General features: G+C 36.4%; 3 protein-coding genes across 9 annotated transcripts; 2 read left to right on the forward strand and 1 right to left on the reverse strand.

Moving 5' to 3' along the window:
- The first annotated feature begins 2491 nt into the window (after window positions 1–2491).
- On the forward strand, window positions 2492–14187 carry RLT2 (Homeodomain-like transcriptional regulator). 7 transcript variants are annotated; one of them, XM_022280063.2, is made up of 21 exons: window positions 2492–3179; window positions 3346–3481; window positions 3624–4115; window positions 4862–4947; window positions 5042–5482; window positions 5554–5643; window positions 5929–6093; window positions 6176–6398; window positions 6629–6652; window positions 7044–7144; window positions 7489–7575; window positions 7672–7824; window positions 7926–8084; window positions 9271–9483; window positions 9559–10224; window positions 10315–10881; window positions 11713–11842; window positions 11915–12291; window positions 12431–12535; window positions 12629–12886; window positions 13142–14187. In XM_022280063.2, exons 2-21 carry the CDS (start codon window positions 3373–3375, stop codon window positions 13916–13918), a joined length of 5223 nt encoding a protein of 1740 aa, XP_022135755.1. In that variant the 5' UTR covers window positions 2492–3179; window positions 3346–3372; the 3' UTR covers window positions 13919–14187. The 7 variants fall into 7 exon arrangements, with proteins under 7 accessions (XP_022135755.1, XP_022135751.1, XP_022135750.1 ...); XM_022280059.2 differs by having other exon boundaries at window positions 2493–3183; window positions 11713–12291; XM_022280058.2 differs by having other exon boundaries at window positions 2493–3179; window positions 11713–12291.
- Window positions 14188–14389: 202 nt separating this feature from the next.
- LOC111007642 (uncharacterized) lies at window positions 14390–16533 on the reverse strand. The gene is made up of 3 exons (XM_022280066.2): window positions 16104–16533; window positions 15472–15887; window positions 14390–14982 (listed from the first exon to the last, which is right to left on the reverse strand). Exons 1-3 carry the CDS (start codon window positions 16266–16268, stop codon window positions 14544–14546), a joined length of 1020 nt encoding a protein of 339 aa, XP_022135758.1. The 5' UTR covers window positions 16269–16533; the 3' UTR covers window positions 14390–14543.
- Window positions 16534–19954: 3421 nt separating this feature from the next.
- LOC111007909 (uncharacterized) lies at window positions 19955–21134 on the forward strand. Its single transcript, XM_088122303.1, has one exon. The coding sequence runs from the start codon at window positions 20104–20106 to the stop codon at window positions 20815–20817; it is 714 nt and encodes a 237-aa protein (XP_087978429.1). The 5' UTR covers window positions 19955–20103; the 3' UTR covers window positions 20818–21134.
- Window positions 21135–21531: the final 397 nt, after the last annotated feature.

Here is a 21531-nt window from a genome sequence, read left to right on the forward strand (position 1 = left end):
AATCTTCGAATAATTGATTTAAAAGAAAAACAAATTTTAAATTAAATTTAACTAACCAAATCTAAAAAAAATCAATTAAAATAATTATATTAAACATTTAAATTTTAAACTAAATCTAACTTTTTAAAAACTATTTCATACTTTATATATAATATCTATTTTCACCTATTTTGATCAATTCGGTAATTAGATTATATTAGAAATCATCAATAAAAAAACCACATTAAACTTTTTAATTTACTATTCAAATAATTTTCATATATTACATTATTTTGTTTCAACATTTTCCAATAAGTATATTACTTATATGATTAGATATGATGATTAGAAGTGATTAGTTATAGATTAATTAAGTTAATTATTTATTAATTTAAAAAAATTTCCATCAATATCCAGTATTTTCGTATTTTTTATTGACATCCATGTCCGTAAAATCAAGACCTCGACATTTTCATAGATATCGACATTTTGAACCTTCTTCCTGAATGGCCTAGATTCTCCCGTCGATAGTCGCTTTGAAAGTATTACCTAAACTCTTCCGACTGAATATAATAAAGACTATAAAACATAGAGCTACTATCATTTCTTCATTATAGATTGAGATCTTCTTCAAACTTAATGCACAAATAGATAGAATAGCAACAAATAGCATCTTTCTAGCCTGTATATTCGTGGAACTCCATCTCATTTATCAAGCTTTTCTCAAGATTTCAGCAACAGAACGGGAAGTGGTTTAGGAAAGGACTTTCGAATCGGATGCGCTCGTCCTGCGAGAAAGGCCCTGACCCTGCCAACCAAGTCCAAATCAAAAAGAAAGAAGAGAACGAAAGGAGAAGAGAACTTCGTATTTTGGTAATTCTCTAGGAGTCATGTTTAACCTTGAATGATTTTGCTCTTGTCCTGATATTCGATTACTGACAAAAATAACCTCGAACCAATATTTTACACCACAAAAAGTAACTATTTTAATTTGAATTAATTATTAATATATATATATATTTTTTTTTTTTACAAGGCAGCAGATGAGGTTGTTGGAAAGCTAAGTGAATGTTAGCAAAAGTCCAAGGCGCATAATTAACAATAGAGACAAATCCAATTGAGGTGCCTTATATTTTGACCAGTTGGACCTCTAATTCTATCGTAGTTTGAACAAATAATTGAACTCAACATCTGGTCAAAATACCGAAATAAAAATCTCTTCAATTTAAAATTATAAAACAATAAAAAATCAAAATATAGTAATTATAATTTATATAATATGAAATGATCTTATATTTTGGACATTACAATGGATTTAATAATTTCAAATTTTCAAATCAGTGACACGTTGATCATTCTTGATTAAGTAGAAAATGTTTTCAGATTCCATGATTATTATGTACTGTGTAATACTTGTTCTTAATATGCAAACAAATGGTAATAAGTGTGTGGACTTTTTTTTATTTAATAATGTTTTATTTTAAACATATTCAACATATATATCATGAAAATTGTAGATTAAAATGTAAATGTACAACTACTGTACTAGTGGAGAACTGGCAAAAAAAAAAAAGCATCGGGTGCCGTAAAGTGTGAAGTGACATAAGTCGTCTCTTGCAATTTTTCAAACAATATTTTTCGAAATAGTTTGGTATATGATATATATCTAGAATAAATTTAAAATAAAATATTATTATTAAAAAAAGTCTGATAAGTGTGTACGTATATGAAATTATTAATACTAACAGCATAATCTGTTAAAACATAATAAATCAAATAAAAGCAAGGTAAATTTTTTTGTTTGACTTCGTTAATTATATTAATTTTATAATATTTTTTAGTGGTTGGACCATATGAGATGGCCATCTCTTTTTTCCTCATTTATTCTCTTATTTTTGTTCCCTTATTTGGTGAACCTCATGGGCGTCAATGATGCTGTCAATGACATATTATCTCTCCTTCTCTCTTCTATTTATTTTTTTTCTCTATTTCATCATTCTTCTCCTCTTCTAGCAAACTTGTGATCTTGTCACTATTTCGTTATCTTAGACGTTTCTATCACCCCTTCATTCCATGAATGCCTTTGTCGTCACTTATTTTCCCTAGATGCTTCAGCCACCATTTGCGCATAGCACAAATTTGAGACTAAAACATATTTTTAGTACTACATGCGAAGGTAGGGGATCGAACTCACGATCTTCTAATTTGACACAAATGTCTTAATCTACTAAACTAGGTTCAAGTTGACACTTTTGGCCATTTCTTTAATCATACATCTCAAAAAATTACTGTATCAAATCACCAAAAACATTAAAATGAATTGATTTTTTACATAGATTATAAAAATAAACTATCTCGGTGAATATTAATATTTACAAACCAAATTGGGCTTTAAACCCCAAAGCCCAACAGAAAGCCGAAAAAGCAAGTCCAATTCAAAGCCCAATAAGAAGTCAAGATTAGAGAGAGAGAGAGAGAGAGAAACTTCCGAAGGGAGGAAGAAAGATCGTTGGTGAATCAATCAAAAATCTCTCACACAAAAGATTGCGCTTAAAGTCGCATCTGATCTGACAACAAAATACCACCATCCGCTTCTTCCCCCTCTTCCGAATCCCCAAAAAAATCCTCAAATTTCAAAAAGGAAGAAAAAAAATTCCCCAAAACCCCAGCATTTATGATCCTAAACCCCATCCATTTCCCACTTTATTCTCTCTTTCAATTATTTTTTCCCATCAAAAGCCCAAAATATGGCGGGGATTGCACAGAGCTGCGTTGATCATAGCAATTACAATTGTTTCCGTTGTTTTTCTTGGTGGTGGTGGTGTTATTATTCTTGTTCCTGTTCGTATTTAATCCTTAAATCAAAGTGGGGTTTTATTATATTTTTATTCGTCTCTGTTCCGGAAAACATTTTCAATTTCAATGCCAAGAAATTTTCTGACGCCTCACTGCCGCCGCTGCTGCTGCTTCTTATGCTTTCACTGTTTGATTTGTTGGGTTTTCTTCTTTTTCCATTTTTTCTTCGTCTCCACTCACCCCAACATCTCAATCACACTTGCTTCTCTCGTTTCGATTCTCCCTAGAGAGAGAGAGAGAGAGAGAGATGGAACGAAATCTTTATTCCAAAGTTTCCCTTCCGTTAAAACCTAATTCGATTGTTCTTTAATGGAAGGGAATGCTTTAAGAGCACCAAAAGACATGTAGGTCTCTTCTCCTCCCCTCTCCTCCTTTTTTTTGTTTGTTTGTTTGTACTTGCCGTGATTCTCAGGGTTTTTTCCTTTATGGGTATTGAATTCTATGGGAGAGAGTTTGAAGACTGAGTAGCTCGGGTTTAACTCTTTTGTTGTTTTGTTTTGGGTGGGTTAGTGGAGCACTGGAGCTTTGTTGTCAACGATGGAGTGTAGTTGCGAGGGAGAGAAGAAGCCACCTGCAGGGGCGAACAAGATCAAAAGGAAAATGAAGACTGCATCGCAATTGGAAATTCTGGAGAAAGCTTATACGGGTGTGTAGTTTTCTTACTTCCAGTCCATTAATGCCATTCCTCTTCTAGTCTCTACTTCTCGTTTACTCTATTAAACGAACGGGAGGAGGTTGTCCTTTTGTTGAGTTTAATGTAAATTCCAAGAGTTTTGATGTTGATGCAGTGGAAGCTTATCCCTCCGAAGCACTAAGAGCTGAGTTATCGGTGAAATTGGGACTGTCGGATCGGCAATTGCAGATGTGGTTCTGTTACCGGAGGTTGAAGGACCGGAAAGCGCCTTCAGTCAAGCGGCCGCGGAAGTCTTCTCCGGCTATGGCGGGAGCTGCAGTTGCAAACCCAGTTGGGGGAAGTGGCGAGAAGATTATGGCGGGGAACCTGGGATACGAGAGCTCTTCAGGATTGGGGATGGGGTCAAATGTATATGCTCACCCAGTGGACATGCGGCTAGCTGGTCAAAGGCCTGGAGTGGCTAATGCGAGGATTGGCGTAAATTCACCTTCAATGAAGAGGTTTTATGAGTCGCAGCAGTCTATAGCAGAGCTTCGAGCCATGGCTTTAATAGAGGCACAGCTAGGAGAACCGCTTAGGGAGGATGGACCAGTTCTTGGCATGGAGTTTGACCCACTGCCCCCAGGGGCATTCGGTGCACCGATAGGTAAGATTGGTTATTGGTTGGTTCTAGTTTCCGTTTTTTTTTTTTACATTTTTTCATAAAATATAAACTACCCTTGATCTCATATGTTCTCTAGGAATTACGAGTAATCTGTTTATGGAGTATCGGATTTACTGCTTCTTATTATACCCTGTGAGCCAATATTATTGTTGACAATATTTGAAACTTTTTACTACTAATGACCAAGAGGGCAAGTTATCTTAGGATAAGGAGATGTTATTACAAGGTGAACTCTACCTATGAAACAAATTGGCGTCAGAAAAAGTGAAATCAATAGATTTGATGTCTATGCTCCAAAATGAAAGCAATTACCCTGACTTCATCGAAGATATTCTCACTATCTGCCAATCTTCCCCAATCTTAATTCCTACAGAAATGAATACTGTTGCAAACTTTCATCAATATGACCCACATACGTATGATTAATTGACATTGGTATTTTGCATGAGTTTTCCGTTTGTAATTTGCCCCCTTTCTTAATCCAACCGTATAATGTATTGCAGTTTCCAAGTTTTGACCGTGACTTCTCTGTTGTTGAAATGTACCCTGATGAGTATATTAATTCAACAGTTTAACATCAGACGTTTAGTATCTGAATGTTTATTCTTGCATGATAAATGCTGGACATCGATTGGTTTAACTTGGGGAAGTAAAGAAATTTTCTTCAATTTCCATTTGGCTCAACCTCAACGTGCATCCTGCCTGATGAGTGTTTTGTGTTGCTCTAGGAGCCACTACTAATATTGATGAGAAGAAAGCCGGACAGGTTTTTGAGGTTAGTGCATATAAGCAAAGAGATGTAGAGCAGATTGAGGTTAGTCTACCATCTTTCATTCGCATTTTTTCAGATTTTGCTCTGAAATGAAGCTAAAATGGTCTCTCTTTTTTTTTGGTCCTCCATTTCCTAGCATCATCAGATATCTGGGAGGACTCTGCACGAATATAAGTTTCTTCCTGAGCAGCCAACTGTGAAATTGGATAGACACGAGAGAGGCGCCTCTTCTTACCAGTATGATTCTCATGCAAATGTTCAAAATATGAGCAGGACTCAATCGATAGCTTCTGGACACTCATTTTTGCATGGACATGAGCAAGTTTCCTCCGGCTACTTTTCTCAAGGCCAGATGCCCAATCTGAATATTTTTTCTCAGCAAAGCAGACGGGGTCACCTTTTATTATCTTCTATGGGAGAGCATGATAGTAGTTTATGCAAGAGTTCTCTAGTAAATATTTCTATGGATCCTGAATATGGCACTCACCGAACTACTCAGCCAGAATATACATCCATCCTATCGGATCAGAGTGTCGTTCATGGAAACAATGTTTTATGGATTGAAAAGAAGCACAAGGTATTTTGAAAGATGTTATAAATTTATACTTCTCATAAATCAACATTTATTTCTGTATTTGTCTCATCCAGAATGATGAAGCTAGAATAGCGCGGGAAGTTGAAGCCCATGAGAAAAGGATGCGGAAAGAACTAGAGAAACAAGATGCCCTGAGGAGAAAGGTCTTTTCTAATCTTTTATGAATTATTCCTCATTATATACTACTCGCCGAAACTCATTTTTTCTAGCCCCCAAGGGGTAGTCCACTTGGCAAAGACATGGGGTCTCTTAGTCATACTGGCTCAGAGGTCTCAAGTTCGAACCTTCTGATAAGTTTAATACCACAAACCCTTGATGTCTCCCGAGTCTTGGGGTGGACGTGGGTGCCCATTGATACAGGGGAGTAAAGCTCCAACTCCCAGTTATATAAAAAAAAAAAAACTCATTTTTTCTCCTTCTCTTTCTAGAGAGAAGAGCAGATACGGAAAGAAATGGAAAGACATGACCGAGAAAGGCAGAGGGAAGAAGAAAGACTATCGCGTGAGAAGCAAAAAGAGGAAGAAAGATACCTAAGAGAGCAAAGGCGTGAAACATTAAGGAGAGAGAAGTTCTTGCGAAGAGAGTCCATTAGAGTCAGTTTGGTGGCCCGTAACTAATTGTATTTTATACTTCTATTAACTAAGTGATTTACTTCCCCAAACTATATATATCTAGGCTGAGAGAACTAGACAAAAAGAGGCACTTCGCAGGGAAAGAGAAGCAGCAAGGCTTAAAGCTGCCAATCAGAGGGCTATTGCTCGCAGAATGGCTAAGGAATCTATGGAACTTGCTGATGATGAACGCTTGGAACTCATGGAGTTAGCTGTGTCAAGCAAGGGATTGCCGTCAATAATGTCTCTTGACCATGAAACATTAGAAAATCTCGAGTTATTTGAAGGTTCATTGGGCTATTAACTTCCTTTACTGTTTAAATTCATTGACATCTGATGAGCAATTAAGAATGGTTTTTCTATTGCACGGAATGACCCAGAATAATTTGTTTACCTTTTTACATGTGATTATACTTATGGACTTTAATTTAGTGACCATGCCAGCATTTTTTTTTCCCTAAGAATTTTGAATGTTTGCGAGTATCCAGGCTAGCTAAAGTCTTTTTTCACGATGTAGGATTGGGCTCTTCTTCTATGGCCTGTAAGCTTTCAAGCTCTAGCCTTATTGTCTTGTCTAATGATTCGATTACAGCTTCAAAATTCCTCTAGCATTTGCACGTTCTGTGGTCATAATTGTTTTTAAAAACATTATATTGATCAGCAGGAGGAAAATGACTATGTCTCATGCTTTTCTAGTTGAATATGAAATGCTCAATAGAAATAATCTTCTAGAGAAATTCATTTTATTGAATATTTTTTAATTCTCCCTTTTTTAATGATTGTTTGAAGTCAAACAAATGACATAGAAAGAGTGTTTATATATATTACTTTTCTAATGATTGTTTGAAGTTAAACAAATGACTATGTTTGGTTCATTCTCAATTTCTTTTCAGTATTTAGCAGCATATTTACTAACATAAGTTACATTTTAGTTATGCGACCTACCTTTCCACCTGAATCTGTGAAAATGAAGATGCCATTTTTAAGTCATCCTTGGACTGATTCTGAAGTGAACGTAGGAAACCTTCTTATGGTAAGATTTATTAGATTTTCTCTTTGTTTTTTTTTTCTCCTTTTGTTTTGTTTTTTTTTTTCATTCAGCATGGGGGTTTTTAACTTGCATTTTTAAGTTACTGTACGTGGGAAAATTGACCTTGAAGTTAATTGTTTCTTGTAATTTTCCATTACGTGCCTCTAATTGTTTGCATGCACCAACCTCCCGGGAGAAAAACTTGTAGCTCACCTTTAAAATTATGCTTCCGTAAAGTTTCTATGGTGTTTATTTATAACGTTATTGAAGAAATTGTTCAGAAGCATGGATTTTTGCGTAGGAAATGATCCATTATAAGAATGTTGAATTGTGATGCATATTTCTAGGTGTGGAAGTTCTTGGTTACTTTTGCAGATGTTCTTGGGCTTTGGCCTTTTACTCTTGATGAGTTCGTTCAAGCTTTTCATGATCATGTAAGTTATCTTTTTAAAATTTTCTTAATCTGTAACCTGACCTTCAATATGCCTTGTGATTCTTGTCTTATCATTTACTTCCCTTCAATATTTCAGGACTCAAGGTTATTGGGTGAAGTACACGTTGCTCTTCTGAGATGCATCATAAAGGATATCGAGGATGTGACTAGATCCCCTTCTGCAGGTCTGGGATCCAACCAGAGTAGTGCTCCCAACCCTGGAGGTGGCCATCTGTATGTAGTTGAAGGGGTGAGGCTACTTGCTGGTTATTACTGCTCTTAAAGTTTATCCATGGTTTTAATTTGGTTCGTTGTTCACCATCAAGTTGCATGGTTGGCACTCCATATCAGGCATATGCTTGGGGTTTTGATATATGCAGCTGGCAGCACCACTTAAATCCTTTAACATGGCCTGAGATACTTCGACAGTTAGCCTTATCAGCAGGATTTGGGCCTCAACTGGTGAAAGGGGGGAATGCTGAACCAGCATATCTTCGTGATGAAAATGAGGTGATATCCTTGTGTCCAGCTTTGAAGAAAGTGGAAGTTGACTATTTGCTTTAATTTTTCATCACCATTTTCTTCCTTGCTTGTGGTAGAAAAGATAATGTGAATATACACTTAAAAAACTCTGGTTATTTATTGTCATTCTTGGTATGAAGCACAAATATAGTACATCAGGACCACAGTTAAGTGACAAGCAGGAAACTGTTTGTGGATGCAGTTGGAGTTCTACTCCAATACCGTGATAAAATTTTGGATGAGCTCAAAATGATTTTTTTTTTCCCTTTGTCTAATTCGCCAATTAAGTTGTGAAGTGATTCACTTTGTAGTCAACGAAGTATATGAACCTAAATTTTTGAATATGTTTGTTAACAATATATATATATACACAAACGTGTCTTTGTGATGTTCATGTCTTAAACATGTCTTTTTGATGGTTAGATCCGTATTGAGGAAACTGTTCAGGTCCCCTAGCTAATTATACCCAAACTTCCTGCTGTGCTTTTCATATGTATCTCCATTCTATCTGGTAAATATGGCCACATTAAAGATGAGGTTTTTCACATTCAACTGAGATATGATAAACTATGGATTACAAATTATAACATAAACAAATGTCATCATAAATAATTTTGGTACATGTTGAACATGGTGTTAAGTAAATCGTTTCATTTACAATCGCATAGGATCACATTATGTAATTTTCAAGGTGGAGCATATCTTATGCTTTGGACTTTTTTTTTTTTTTCGTAATTTGTGACTTCGTACATTCATATCTCCAAGTTGCAGTGCCATTCTCAAGATTTGTTGCAATGATAATCTTTCTTGATTAATGGCAAGTTGGCAAGGGTTCGGGGTCTCTTTGTCATACCGGCTTAGAGGTCTCAAGTTCGAATCTTCTAGTGAACTTAATACAAAAAATCCTTGATGTCTCTCGGGTCCGGATTTTGGGGGGGCGGGTGCCCCTGGGTATAGGGGAGCAAAGCTCCTGATTTGCCGTTCTAAAAAAAAGTGGCAATTTATGTTTTTAATGAGGCCATTTAGCAGGGCATCACTCTTCCCTAGGCCTCAAGGTTTTGTTTCCATGTTTTGCTTCTATTTAACATATCATCTCTCATCAGAGTAAAAAGGAATACTGTTGTTTCTGATTAAAAAAAGTTCCTGTTTCTATTTTCTCTTTCTCCTTGTGAAGCAGGGTAATGATGTTGCAGGCATCATTTCAAATTTACGCAATGGTTTGGCTGCAGAAAATGCTGTTGCTATAATGCATGAAAGGGGTCTCTCCAATCAACGCAGATCTAGGCATCGACTGACACCTGGAACTGTTAAATTTGCAGCTTTCCATGTTCTTTCTCTTGAGGGAAGCAAAGGCCTCCCTGTAGTAGAAGTTGCAGATAAAATTCAGGTACTTAGTGTATATTAAATGTTTATTTTGTATCTTCTATGATTCTATGTTGTAATTTGCTGTTTGTTTTTCAAGAAATCTGGACTTCGGGATCTCACAACAAGCAGGACGCCAGAAGCTTCTATTGCTGCTGCATTATCTAGAGACTCAAAACTTTTCGAAAGGACTGCCCCTTCAACGTATTGTGTCCGTTCTCCGTATAGGAGAGATCCTGGTGATGCGGATGCAATACTTTCTACAGCAAGGGAGAGGATTCACATATTAAAAAGTGGGTTTTTGGATGGAGAAGATGCTGAAAGAAATGATGATTCAGAAGTCGATGTTGCTGAGGATCCTGAAGTTGATGATTTGGGTATTGAAGGAAATTCAATGAAAGAGCATCAAAGTCATGAAGTGTGCCCTTTCGATGAAATGACTTCTGTAACCAGTGGAAAGGGATCTAATGAGGTTAGAGATAGTCTCGAAGTTGGTATGGAGAATGGTGGTCCCTATACATCTGTCCTGGACTTTGAAGGTAGGGTAAAGGGGGAAGAAAGTCCTATTGAACAACCTATTTATATTACTGGAAGTTGCACTGGTCAAAATCAAGAAGATTCAGATGTAGGTGATCATGGCGAACCTTGGGTTAAGGGACTTACTGAGGGAGAGTATTCTGATCTCAGTGTCGAGGAGCGACTTAATGCACTTTGTTCATTAATTGGAGTGGCACTTGAAGGAAATTCAATGCGTACTGTCCTTGAAGTATGTTTCTGCTGCACTTTTGGCAATATCTTGGAAAAAATGCCTTCGGTTCTTCTGTTTCTTCCATCTTACAGATTCCATGTTTTACAGGAGCGTTTGGAGGCGGCAAATAGTTTGAAGAAGCAAATGTTGGCAGAGGCACAACTTGATAGGCGACGTGCCAGAGAAGAGTATGTCATGCAGATCAACGAGTCATTGAATGTGGGAAACAAGCCTGAACATAAAACTATTTCATCAACGGATGCAAGGCACAGTCCAATTCCAAATGTTGGAGAAGAAAAGAGTGAAGGACCATTAGACACAGACACTGGTTTTCAGCAAGAGGACTGCAGTAAGTCACGGAATAACAGCTATCCACTTAATGATGATTTCCCCTCAGAAGGAAAGCTGCTAGCGCAAGATGTACCCCTTGAGGCAGATCATTCACAATTTAAACAATCAGTACTCACTATTGAAAAGTCAAGGTCACAGTTGAAATCTTATATTGGACACAAAGCAGAAGAGATGTATGTGTATAGGTCTTTACCTCTTGGCCAGGATCGAAGGTGCAATCGATATTGGCAATTTACTTCATCTGCTTCACGAAATGAGCCTGGCAATGGCAGAATTTTTGTTGAGCTGCATAATGGGTCTTGGAGGCTTATTGATTCTGCCGAGGTATTTTCTGCTACATCTGTTTTGTGGAAGGTTTTGAGAATGTTTTCTTATATCTTTGAAATATCAATATCTTTTACTCTGCAGTTATTAATAAATTGCAGTGTTGAACTATACTTTCACTAATAGGCGTTTCCCTCAAACCTTTGCACAAAACTATGAAATTATTATGATAGTGCTGTTTTCACGTAAAATTCTTAACTGTCATACAAGTTAAATAACGAACTTTTCAAAATTTCCTTCCTCTATAGAATTCGATACACCACTTTTAACTAGAATTTAAGTGAAGGTGAGGCAAAATATCATTAGTGGCACTCTCTTTAACTAGAACCTAGGTAAAGCAATATAGTATACTAGTATGTCCTGACGAGAGTATAACCTTTTAGTCTTCAAACGTTTTCCTTTTCTTAGGATTGGAAACAATACTAATTTTGTTAATGAAAATTAAATCATATATGGAAATTAACAAATAAATAACATATCCTTTTAAGCTGAAAATGAATAGCATATTCTAGGACCCAACTCCACCTACAATACAAGCTGGCAATAAAAATAGAAGCAAACTTAATATATTTTACGTTTCTATTCCAACAGAGTAGTTGAAATTATAGATAGAAAAATAATTCTCTTTTTCAGAGATCTACATCCAATATCATCCCAGAAGAGAAGACTCATTCGGATAGACCCAAGGAACTATAAATTGAGTTATAATAATCCATTGTTTTATCATCATACTTGCACAACTATTGGAGTCTTTTCCACTGTAAAAGATTGCAAGCGTGGCTAAGGTTTTCTGTATGCTGATTTTTACCGAACTGTTGGATGCCCATGCAGGGATTTGATTCTCTCTTAGCTTCTTTGGATATACGTGGGATCAGGGAATCACATTTGCATCTTATGTTACGAAAATTAGAAAATTCATTCAAAGCAGCTGTCAGGGGGAAAATACTGCAAGATATCCAAAGTAAGGGCGAAGGTGCTGCTGGCCATGATTACAATGCTCATACTTATGGTTCTGTTACTACTTTATGTGCAGATGATTCTGATGCGTTTGACAGTTCAACATCCTTCAGAAGTGAGCCTGAGGAAACTGGTTCACGTAAGACTGAAACATTGAAGAGATACCATGATTTTGAGAGCTGGATGAGGAGTGAATGCTTCAGTCTTTCAATTTTATCTGCTGACAAATATGGAAAGAAGCAGGGCAGACAATTGCTCGGTATCTGTAATCATTGTCAATGCTTTTACTCTGAAAGTTCCAACCACTGCCGTTCTTGCCATGAAACTCGTCGTATTTCTGATTTATATTTTTCTGAACACGAGTCTCGATGTAAAGAGAACATTAGTATATCTTGGTGTTCATCTTCCCCCCTGAGGATTAGATTGCTCAAGATGCTGTTGACTGTGATTGAAGTGAGTTCGTTTTGGCTGTAGCTTATAGTTATAACATTTACGTAGCTGTTTATGATATCATTATTGAGTGTAAAAGATTTCCAGTACTTCGTGTGTAATCGGCCCTTTTTTTTTTTTTTTTTGGTTATCTGGTGCATAGGCTTCCATTCCAGTAGAAGCTTTTCAACCATCCTGGACAGACTTCCAAAGGAAAACTTGGGGTTCAAGACTTCTGTCTTCATCGTCTGCGGAGGAACTTCTTCAGGTCAATATCTAAACGCACTGGAAGGCCTTTTCCTTTTTTATCTGTTAATATCAAACTCTTTTCTTTTTCTTTTTATTAATCTCTTGTTTTCAGATTCTGACTCTATTGGAGAATGTCATTAAGCGGGATGTTATGCGGTCTAACTATGAGACCACCTATGAATTGTTGGCTTGCATCAACCCACCAGGAAATTCCATTTGTCGTTCTTCCCCTGAAACAGTGCCAGTTCTTTCATGGATACCTCTGACTACAGCTGCTGTGGCATTAAGGCTTTTGGAGTTCGACGCTTCCCTCTCTTACATTCTGCAGCAGAAAGCTGAGTCTCATGATCATGGGTCAAGGGACATAAAAGTGAGTCTTTCAAGTTTATGTCCTGAATTTAACTAAATCAAATATACTGCATTTATGAACGTGTGTTTTTAACTTCATTTGAACGTCGAGGTAGAAAAGTATATCAGAAAGAAGAGATGGTTGACTCGTTTAATCCTGCTCCTTGACATGGCTTATTGTACTGATAGCTTTAAGTTCATTGTTAGCATGACTAAAAACCCATTCAAGGTTTGTTCAATACAGTTCTGGTCTGACTTGGCTCTTTCATTTCTTCAGCACTTGTCAAATTATGTTGCTGTGAAGAACAATCAAGATTCTGAAACTGCTGTAATTTCAAACGAGTATGTCAAAGAATCAAACTGGATAGATTGCGGGGTTGGACTCTCACGCACCAACCACAGACGATCAGATTGCAAAGGAGGACATGGGCGTACTAGAGGTGGAAAATCACAGAAAAGGTCCAGTGGTTCGAGGGCTGTATCCGGCAAGAGAAGTACTGGCACCAACCGCCAAATATTAAGGCAGGTGCTGATGTGGAAAGACGGACAAGTGGATGAAACAGGAGGATCTAGGTGCGGTCGCCGGAGCATTAGAAACAGGCAAAAATCAGCAAGTAAGATTAAGTTTGGTTCTGAGGGAGGAGGTCATCCTGAAGAAACTATCCATGAGAAACTAGAATTATCTCTGGACAACAACCAAGAATGGAATAATGACCAGGACTTGGAACAAATTGACGGAAGTCCCAGCAGTTCTGATAGATTGCTTTCCATTGATGACAATGGTGGAGTTGAATATGATGATATGCTGGTAGATGTCTGTGCTCGTTCCCGGCGATCTGGCTACGTACTGGCTAGTAGAAGTTATGATATGGATGAAGACAAAGAAGATGATCTCTATGATGATGGAGAGAGGGGCAATGTCATGGATGGAGGAGATCTTTATGTTGAACAATATATAAATGGGGAGTACAATGAAGAAAGTAACAAGGATTTGGAGCATAATATGGTCTCAGATGAAGAGATGCAATCTGCCTCCTCGGATTACAGTATCTAGACTTAAAAATCCAATGTTTAAGGCTGTGTTCTTTGTTAGATGTGGGTGGCACGATCCTGAAAATATAACAGTGGGAAGCGTTGGCATCTGTGCAAAATCTGTCATCCCCTGTGCTGCCCACAATGTCAATAGGAAGATAATAGATCCCATACGACTTCAATTTACTGTCTTGTAAAAAACCTACTTACACTTAAGGCAGTTTGAATGATTAATGAGGATATGTAGGTCTTCTAACAAGAGGAAATACTTTATTCTTGATTCTTCTCCGACATTCTTTGTTTCAATAGCTATGTTTTACCATCATGACAATGAATGTATATAGGTATGATAAAAGACAGCTAAAAATTGTTGTACCAGAAGTTCAGAATCTTCAGAACCAGGTCTCTCCAGCTTTTGAATGTTGGTACATTATGGCAAGCATTCACCTACTTCAGGCAAAGATTACTGCACAACTAAAGAATCGACTCGGAGTAGCCCTATGGAAATAAATATATTTACGAACGAAAAGCAAATAAGGTTTCCTTGATTACAAAAAAACAAGAAGTTGGCCCCTTAGCAAAATTTTCAAACACTGTATATTAGCAATGAGCGGTTCCTTGGAAAACCAAGCCAACGAATCACAATCTTACTGACCCAAGAGTTTCTTAATCCCAGCCTTCTGCTCTGTAGTCAGCCTTGATGGGAACTTGATGTTAAATTTGATTCTTAAGTTCCCCTTCTTTGTTGGATCTTTCTGCATCGGCATTCCTTCTCTCGGGACAATCTCTTCGTAGGTTGGACTGATAACATTGTTGATTGGGATCGTTAGACTTCTACCATCCAAGGTAGTGAGATGCACGGAGTAACCAGTCAATGCCTCGGCCAGCGATATTTTTTGTGTGACAATTAGGTCGTTTCCATCACGAGTGAACACACCATGCGGTTTCTCATCAATGATGAAAACAAGATCTGCAGGTATCACATTAGGCTGCTCATTCCCTTTCTCTGGGAATGTGATCTTTGTTCCTTTCTTCCAACCCGGCTTTATATCGATCGTTAATATCTCTTCCACTGGTACAATCCTCCTGTATAAACAGGGAAACAAAAGATAGAGAGATGGATAAGCATAAAGAGAGGAAAAGAGAGGAAAAGAGAGGAAACGTGCAGCTTTAAATGGAACATTGAATCCACAATAGGAGCTAAATTTGGAAGCTGTCTTACATACTCTCATGACATGCATATTAACAAAAGTTCTTCTTCCTACTTAGCAAGAGAGATGGGTTTATCAGTTTTACAAAGGGACAACCAGCCAAACTCATCTATAAGAGAAAATATTCTAATAGTATGAATAACAATCAAGAGTAAATGGTAGAGCATTTTGTAAGCTGAAGTCAACAGACACATTACACATCCACACTCTAATATAATATGAAACAACATTTCTTCCAGGAAAATGGAAAAGAACAGTACTTGTGATCATTAAAGAACATGCTTTGTAAAGTCTCTCAGGAGTTGGAGTTGAATCAATATATGGTACCAATGCTAAGTTCGAAGCAGCAAGGAAAGATGTTTACCCGCTTGTGTCGGAAACTTCTCTAGAAATTTTCATTTTCTTGGTAGTTCCTTTGTACAAGTCTTCAAGGCTACAAGGCAATTTATTCTCAATTGGAGGAGCTTTACGAGAAGCAGCTTGGTGGTTCATGGATCCTCCTCCTCCTTCTCTAAACGATGTAAATATATCATCACCAAAAATGCTAGTCGGAAACCTTGGAGCCCCTCCCATTCCTCCAAACGGACTTGCAGACCCAAAAAATTCCGCATAAATGTCTTCGGCGTTTCTCGGATTGAATCTAAATGTTGTCGACCGGTCGCCAGTAGAAAAGAAGGAAGCTCCGCCGGAGCCACCGGCATCGGGCGGCGGCACCTGACCCTTTAGACCCTCTTCACCGTATTGATCGTAGATTTCTTTCTTCTGGGGATCGCTAAGAACCTATACGAAACATTCAAACAGAACCAAATCCAATATAAGGCAATCAACACATTCAACAAATTAACAAGAACAAGGGGAAGAAGAAATCCTATATGTTTTTGAGATTCAAAATTCATATCAGGGAAATTCAACGCAGTAAAGTCTAACAATCTGATAGATCTTTAGAAAATGATTCGATTTTAATTTGGATAAGAGAGAGAGTCTTGAAAGACGGACCTCGTAAGCTTCGGAGATCTGCTTGAATTTGGCCTCCGCTTCTTTCTTGTTATTTGGGTTCTTGTCGGGATGCCATTTCATGGCGAGCTTTCTGTAAGCCTTCTTCAAATCGTCATCTTTGGCATTTCGATCAACTTGTAAAACCTTGTAATAGTCGATTCCCATTGCCCTTTCACTTCCTCTTCAGTTCCTCCTCCTCCTCCTCCCTGTAGATTTTCTTCAAGGATTTAAAGTTGGATTTTCTGCAAATAAGCAGATTGAGCAAACCCGTAGAAAGTTCCAGAATTATCTTTCACTTCCCTTCCTCCTTCAACCCAAAATTTAGGGTTTTTATTTCACCAAAAAGAGAGAAAAAAAAAAACTTTTTAAATAAGTAGAAAAATGAGTTGCTTTTTCGAAATGGTACAAAATCCAGGCTCCGCCAAAGTTACAGGTAAATGAGGTCATTGCTTAAAAACCTAATTCTGGAAAAGCGTGATATACATATATATATATATATATATATATATTATTGTTTATTTATTTTAATTTTGATTATAAATATATTTTATAATACAAATAATATATTTTCTATAAATTTTGTTTAATACAAACTAATAATATATATAATTTCCTTATAAATCTCATAATAGTCTAATTTTTCTCTTCTTACATTTTTTCTCACAATTAAAATCTTTCAAGTTCTCTTCAAAGAAGTTTTATGAATATAGATTATACTAATTTTAACTTAATAGTGTGTGGCTTCAAATTTTGTTGTTTTGTTCAAATTAAGTTAAGCAGTTCAAAGTTATGGATTTTTCATTCCATTTATTGAATTATCGATCAACTATGCTAACTTTCACACTAATATATTGATATTCTATACTATGATTTTTATATTAAAATTTTGCCTACACGCTCTGGCATACGAGCCTCTCCCGATCAAATTGCAAATCTCAATTTTTTTTTTTAATGTGGGGTTGAGATTTAGAGAATCTACTTTTTGGCGCATGTTATTTCAAAATCAATAGTTTATCCATTCCAAAAAATATATAGATAATTACTAATTCAACTTCTACTATTTTAATAATTTGCCATCGTACTACACTTGCAGTGTTACTCTACGACCATTATTATTATTTTAGTTCATGAGGATTTCAAACATCTAAATAAAAAAAAATAGTAGACATTTGTTGAGCTATGCTGTATCTTAGGGTGTAAATTAGGAATTATTATAAAATTAAATAAGCAAATAATAAAGACAATATCATATTTAATTGCAAAAATAATTCAACAAACTTTCAACCATTCTAATTTGAATACTACTAATGATTACAATGGCAAAACGAGGAAATATAAATTATATATAAAATAAAGCCGAAATATAGATTTGTAAGCAGTTTCACATAAAGCAATATGTAAAAATTGTATGTAAAGTTAAAATTGTACCTTTCTGGTTTCTGTTTAAAAAAAAAAAAGGTCCAACCATTGTTCTTGAGTTTAGATAATTGGGCTTCTACCTTTGAAACCAAGCCCAATCATCAAGCGATAGACTGATGGATACGTGGCTCATTTATTTTCAGGTTGTTAAGGCCCAATATTCTGATAATTGGACTCTGATTGGGTTTCGAATTGTGGGCTGGACTCCCCCACCAACCTTTGTCGGTCCGGCCCAAACCATATCTCTCCTTGCCACAGAATTCTGGGCCCAGAAGCCCAGAGTGGGTGCTAGCCTCTCTCCTTTGTCCAAATTTCTTGTTTAGTTTTCGAAAGAGGAAAAGTCAAAGTGGTAGCTTGGAGGCATCAATGAAAAGCCGAAGAAACAGTTGAAAAGCAGCGGTGGTTGTTCCTATGATTACGCTATGGATAATTGATCCAAAGCTCTTCCAATTCCATTGTCTTCAACTTTACTTAACAATTTTGGAAACACAACCTATCATTTATTCTCAATCTCAATCATCTCTTCCCCAACCTTTTTTTTTTTCATTTTTCTTTGTCTATCTTCCTTTTGCCAACAAAAAACTATTCACAAAAGAAAACATGTCTAATACCTCTTTGTTGAACTTTTCCAATTTTAGTTGTGAGAAATACGGCAAAGAAAGAAATATGACAGAGGGAGTGGATAAGGAGATAAAGAGAGATGATGAAGGCGAGAGATTTGAGAGACATGAGAGAAGTGAGACAAATGAGAAATACGAGAGATCTAAAATAGGCGAGAGAGATAGATCTTAGAGTGGGAGAAGTATCAGTAAAACGGGAAAGAGCTGAAGAGAGAGGGAGATGCAACACGGGTAAAAGACCATGGAAGAAACCCTAAAAATTAAGAAGTAAAACAGGTAAGGATCTCAACTATACGCAATGGACCAAAGACAACGCTTTCTTTTTCTTTTGTATACTTTTTTGGTTGATTGATTTTCTTTAGCCCTAGACAAACCGAACTACTGATCGATTGATTTTTAACATGTCAAATAGACCACGTTGCTGGGTCCAAAACCAATCAACCAACTCTTAAGTTATTTTTGTGCACCACACTAGTATCCACCCCAAAACAAAACACACAACTAATTGAAATATAGTGCAATATATTTTTATATTAAAAGGTATTTAAAAGTGTCAAAGGGCATTGTGGGTAATGGGCTAAATACTTGAACCATCTCCTTTACTATTTCCATGAAAAAAGAAAAAGAGCATTCACACTAAAATTTTAACGACCATAAAAGAATAAAATGCCACCTTTTGACTGGGAATCTTCTTTATACTCTCTTTTCTTTTTCCTCTTCTTTTTATTTCCTTCTTCTTTTCTTTTTTATTTTCTGAAATTTTAGATTTTCTCAATTAAATATATAATTGGGTCCCATGCCATAAATATTTATACTTTTTAAAAATTCAAACCCGATGTTTTCAAATTTTCTTCAAATTAAGAAAAAAGAAAAACTTTCACCAATAAAGTATTTGTTTGATTGAAATTGAACAAACAAGGACCAATGTGATACTAAAAAAGATTATGTTTTTGTTATTTTGTGTTATTTTTAATATCTATGTTAGTCTACTTTTATATATTTATTTTATTTATTTGGATAGTGCTAGTTTATTTTCTTAAACTATGATAGATTAAATAAATATTAAATTTCCAAGAGATTCATTTAAAAAAAAAACTCTAACGGTAATTAGCATATATTTCCCATTAAGTCATGAGTTCGATCCCCATCTCACATGTTGTACTTAATAAAATAAAATAAATAAATAAACAAATAATTATATATATAAGGATCATCCTACCACTTTTTATCCAATTCCAAAATTTCAATGATCCTATTGATTTTTTTCTCTCGTTAGATACATGTTTTCGTCTATATTCTCTACAAAATTTCAATTTAATCTCTAACCCGCAGTGAAGACTAGAATTAATTGAAGATAAAATTACATGACATGATATTCAGTGAATTGATCGAAATTGAGGAAAAATCAAAATTACACCAATTTTGTAGAAAATGGGAGGAATAATTATACTCTTTCCATCTCTGAATAGATGATTTTCCCCTCTTCTAAGTTTCCGTCAATTCATCCAACACTATACAATAAGTTTAGGCTAATTTTAACATTCACCGACAAGTCACGGACTAAATTAAAAAATGTTAAAAGTTCAAGTTTCTTAAATAATAACTAACAACGAAATTGAAACAAACACCATAATATTAGAGTCTTGAAATACATATTTTGCTTCTTTTTTCTTTTTATTAATCTTTTTAATATAGGTTTGATTTTTAGGTCAGGAATAAATGTTAGGTGTGGCTGTAATGTTGGACATTCAAGTGTATTGCACATGCAGCGTGCACCAAATGCCATTATGCTTTCCCTACCCCACACCTTCTTCTTCTTCTTCTCCTTCTATGTTCTAATTTCCTCAATCCCCGCATGATTCCCCGCCACTCATAATCCAAACTCAAAATTTGAATCAACAATTTTATAAATTCAGCCAAAAAAACCACACATTTTCGTACCTTTTTTTCACTTCAATTCAATGGCTTCCGCTTTGAAGCATCTCCCCTTCTTCTTCCTCCTCCTCCTCCTCCTCTCCTCTGTCCAAATCGAAGCCAGAGTCAACAAATTCTTCAGCAAATTCATCCACACGGATCGCAATGATGCTTCACCACTCACCCCGGCTCTTCCGGTAGCCCCTTCCCCGGCGCCGCTATCTGCTCCGCCTGAAATATCTCCAATCTTGGCGCCGACGCCGTTTTTCTACGAATCGCAGAATGCGTACGGTCTCTACGGCCGTGCTTCCGACGATACCGAGAACAACCCGTCGATCACCGACGTGGAGGAGGAGATTCTCGCGGAAGACGGCGGCGACGAGAGCTACAAATCTGGCTATCCGAAGACGAGTTTTCACGGTACCGATTTCGAAAGCTCTAGGAGAGACGAGCAGTACCAGAGCAGTTACGGCAACAATGGCTACGGAAATTCCGAGTACGAGAACAACGGCGGCAGAAATTACCAGTACGAGAGCAATTTCGAGGACGGTGGATTCAGAAGGAGCCGGTACGAGCCGAGGGAGCGGCAGGGGATGAGCGACACCAGATTCGTGGAGAACGGGAAGTACTATTACGATGCGAACTCGAGGGCTGGAGAAGGCGGCGAATCGTACGGGAGCAAGAAGAATCCGATTCCGAACCAGTTCGAGTTCGATTCAATGGAGGAGTACGAGAAGAGCGAGGAATTTCATCGTCCTTGATGCAGATAGAGGGGGGAATTTTAGGGTTTATAACTTGAAATTGAAACCCCTAACTAAATTATGGAGGTTTTTGGCTGTGTGTGTGTTTTGATTTTGGTGATTTTCTTTGAGTTGTGGTTGTCTTTTTCACAACTTGAATGAATGTTTGGGTTTTTTTTTTTTTTTTTTTTTATTTAACAGATGGGAATTTTATAGAAAAAAGTGATACAGGCAAATTGTGTTTCCATTTTGGAAGAAAATTCCAGAATGAGATTTAGATTCCATATCAGATCTGTGTTTTAGTTTAATTATTGAAATTCAGTCATGGTTTCTCTCCACTCTAAAAGATTTGTAGTTAATGAATGAAATTGGAAAATGAATTTTAATTTACGCAACGACGGGTAGATTAAAAAGAAAAAAAATCAATTTTTGTCCCATCTCCACACTATATATTATCGTCAATTACCGTTGAGCTATGCTCGTTTTGGCAACATTATAGCTTCTTTTAACGCTCTTGAGAGAGAGAAATTTATTTTAATTATTTCGAGTATTATTGTTTAATTTTTTAAATTCATTTTTCACTCGTGAATTCTGCTATATGCTTATGATTTTTATTAGAAATAATATGATTGTTTTAGAAACTTATCCACGTAAATACATAAATTGTTTTAATTTTACACTTTTAAGATTTATGCATTGTTTTAATTTTATTTATGCAGGTAGGATTTTATTTTA

This window comes from Momordica charantia, assembly GCF_013281855.1.
Source record: "Momordica charantia cultivar OHB3-1 chromosome 4 unlocalized genomic scaffold, Mcharantia_2.0 BLBB01000004.1, whole genome shotgun sequence".
NCBI lineage: Eukaryota > Viridiplantae > Streptophyta > Magnoliopsida > Cucurbitales > Cucurbitaceae > Momordica > Momordica charantia.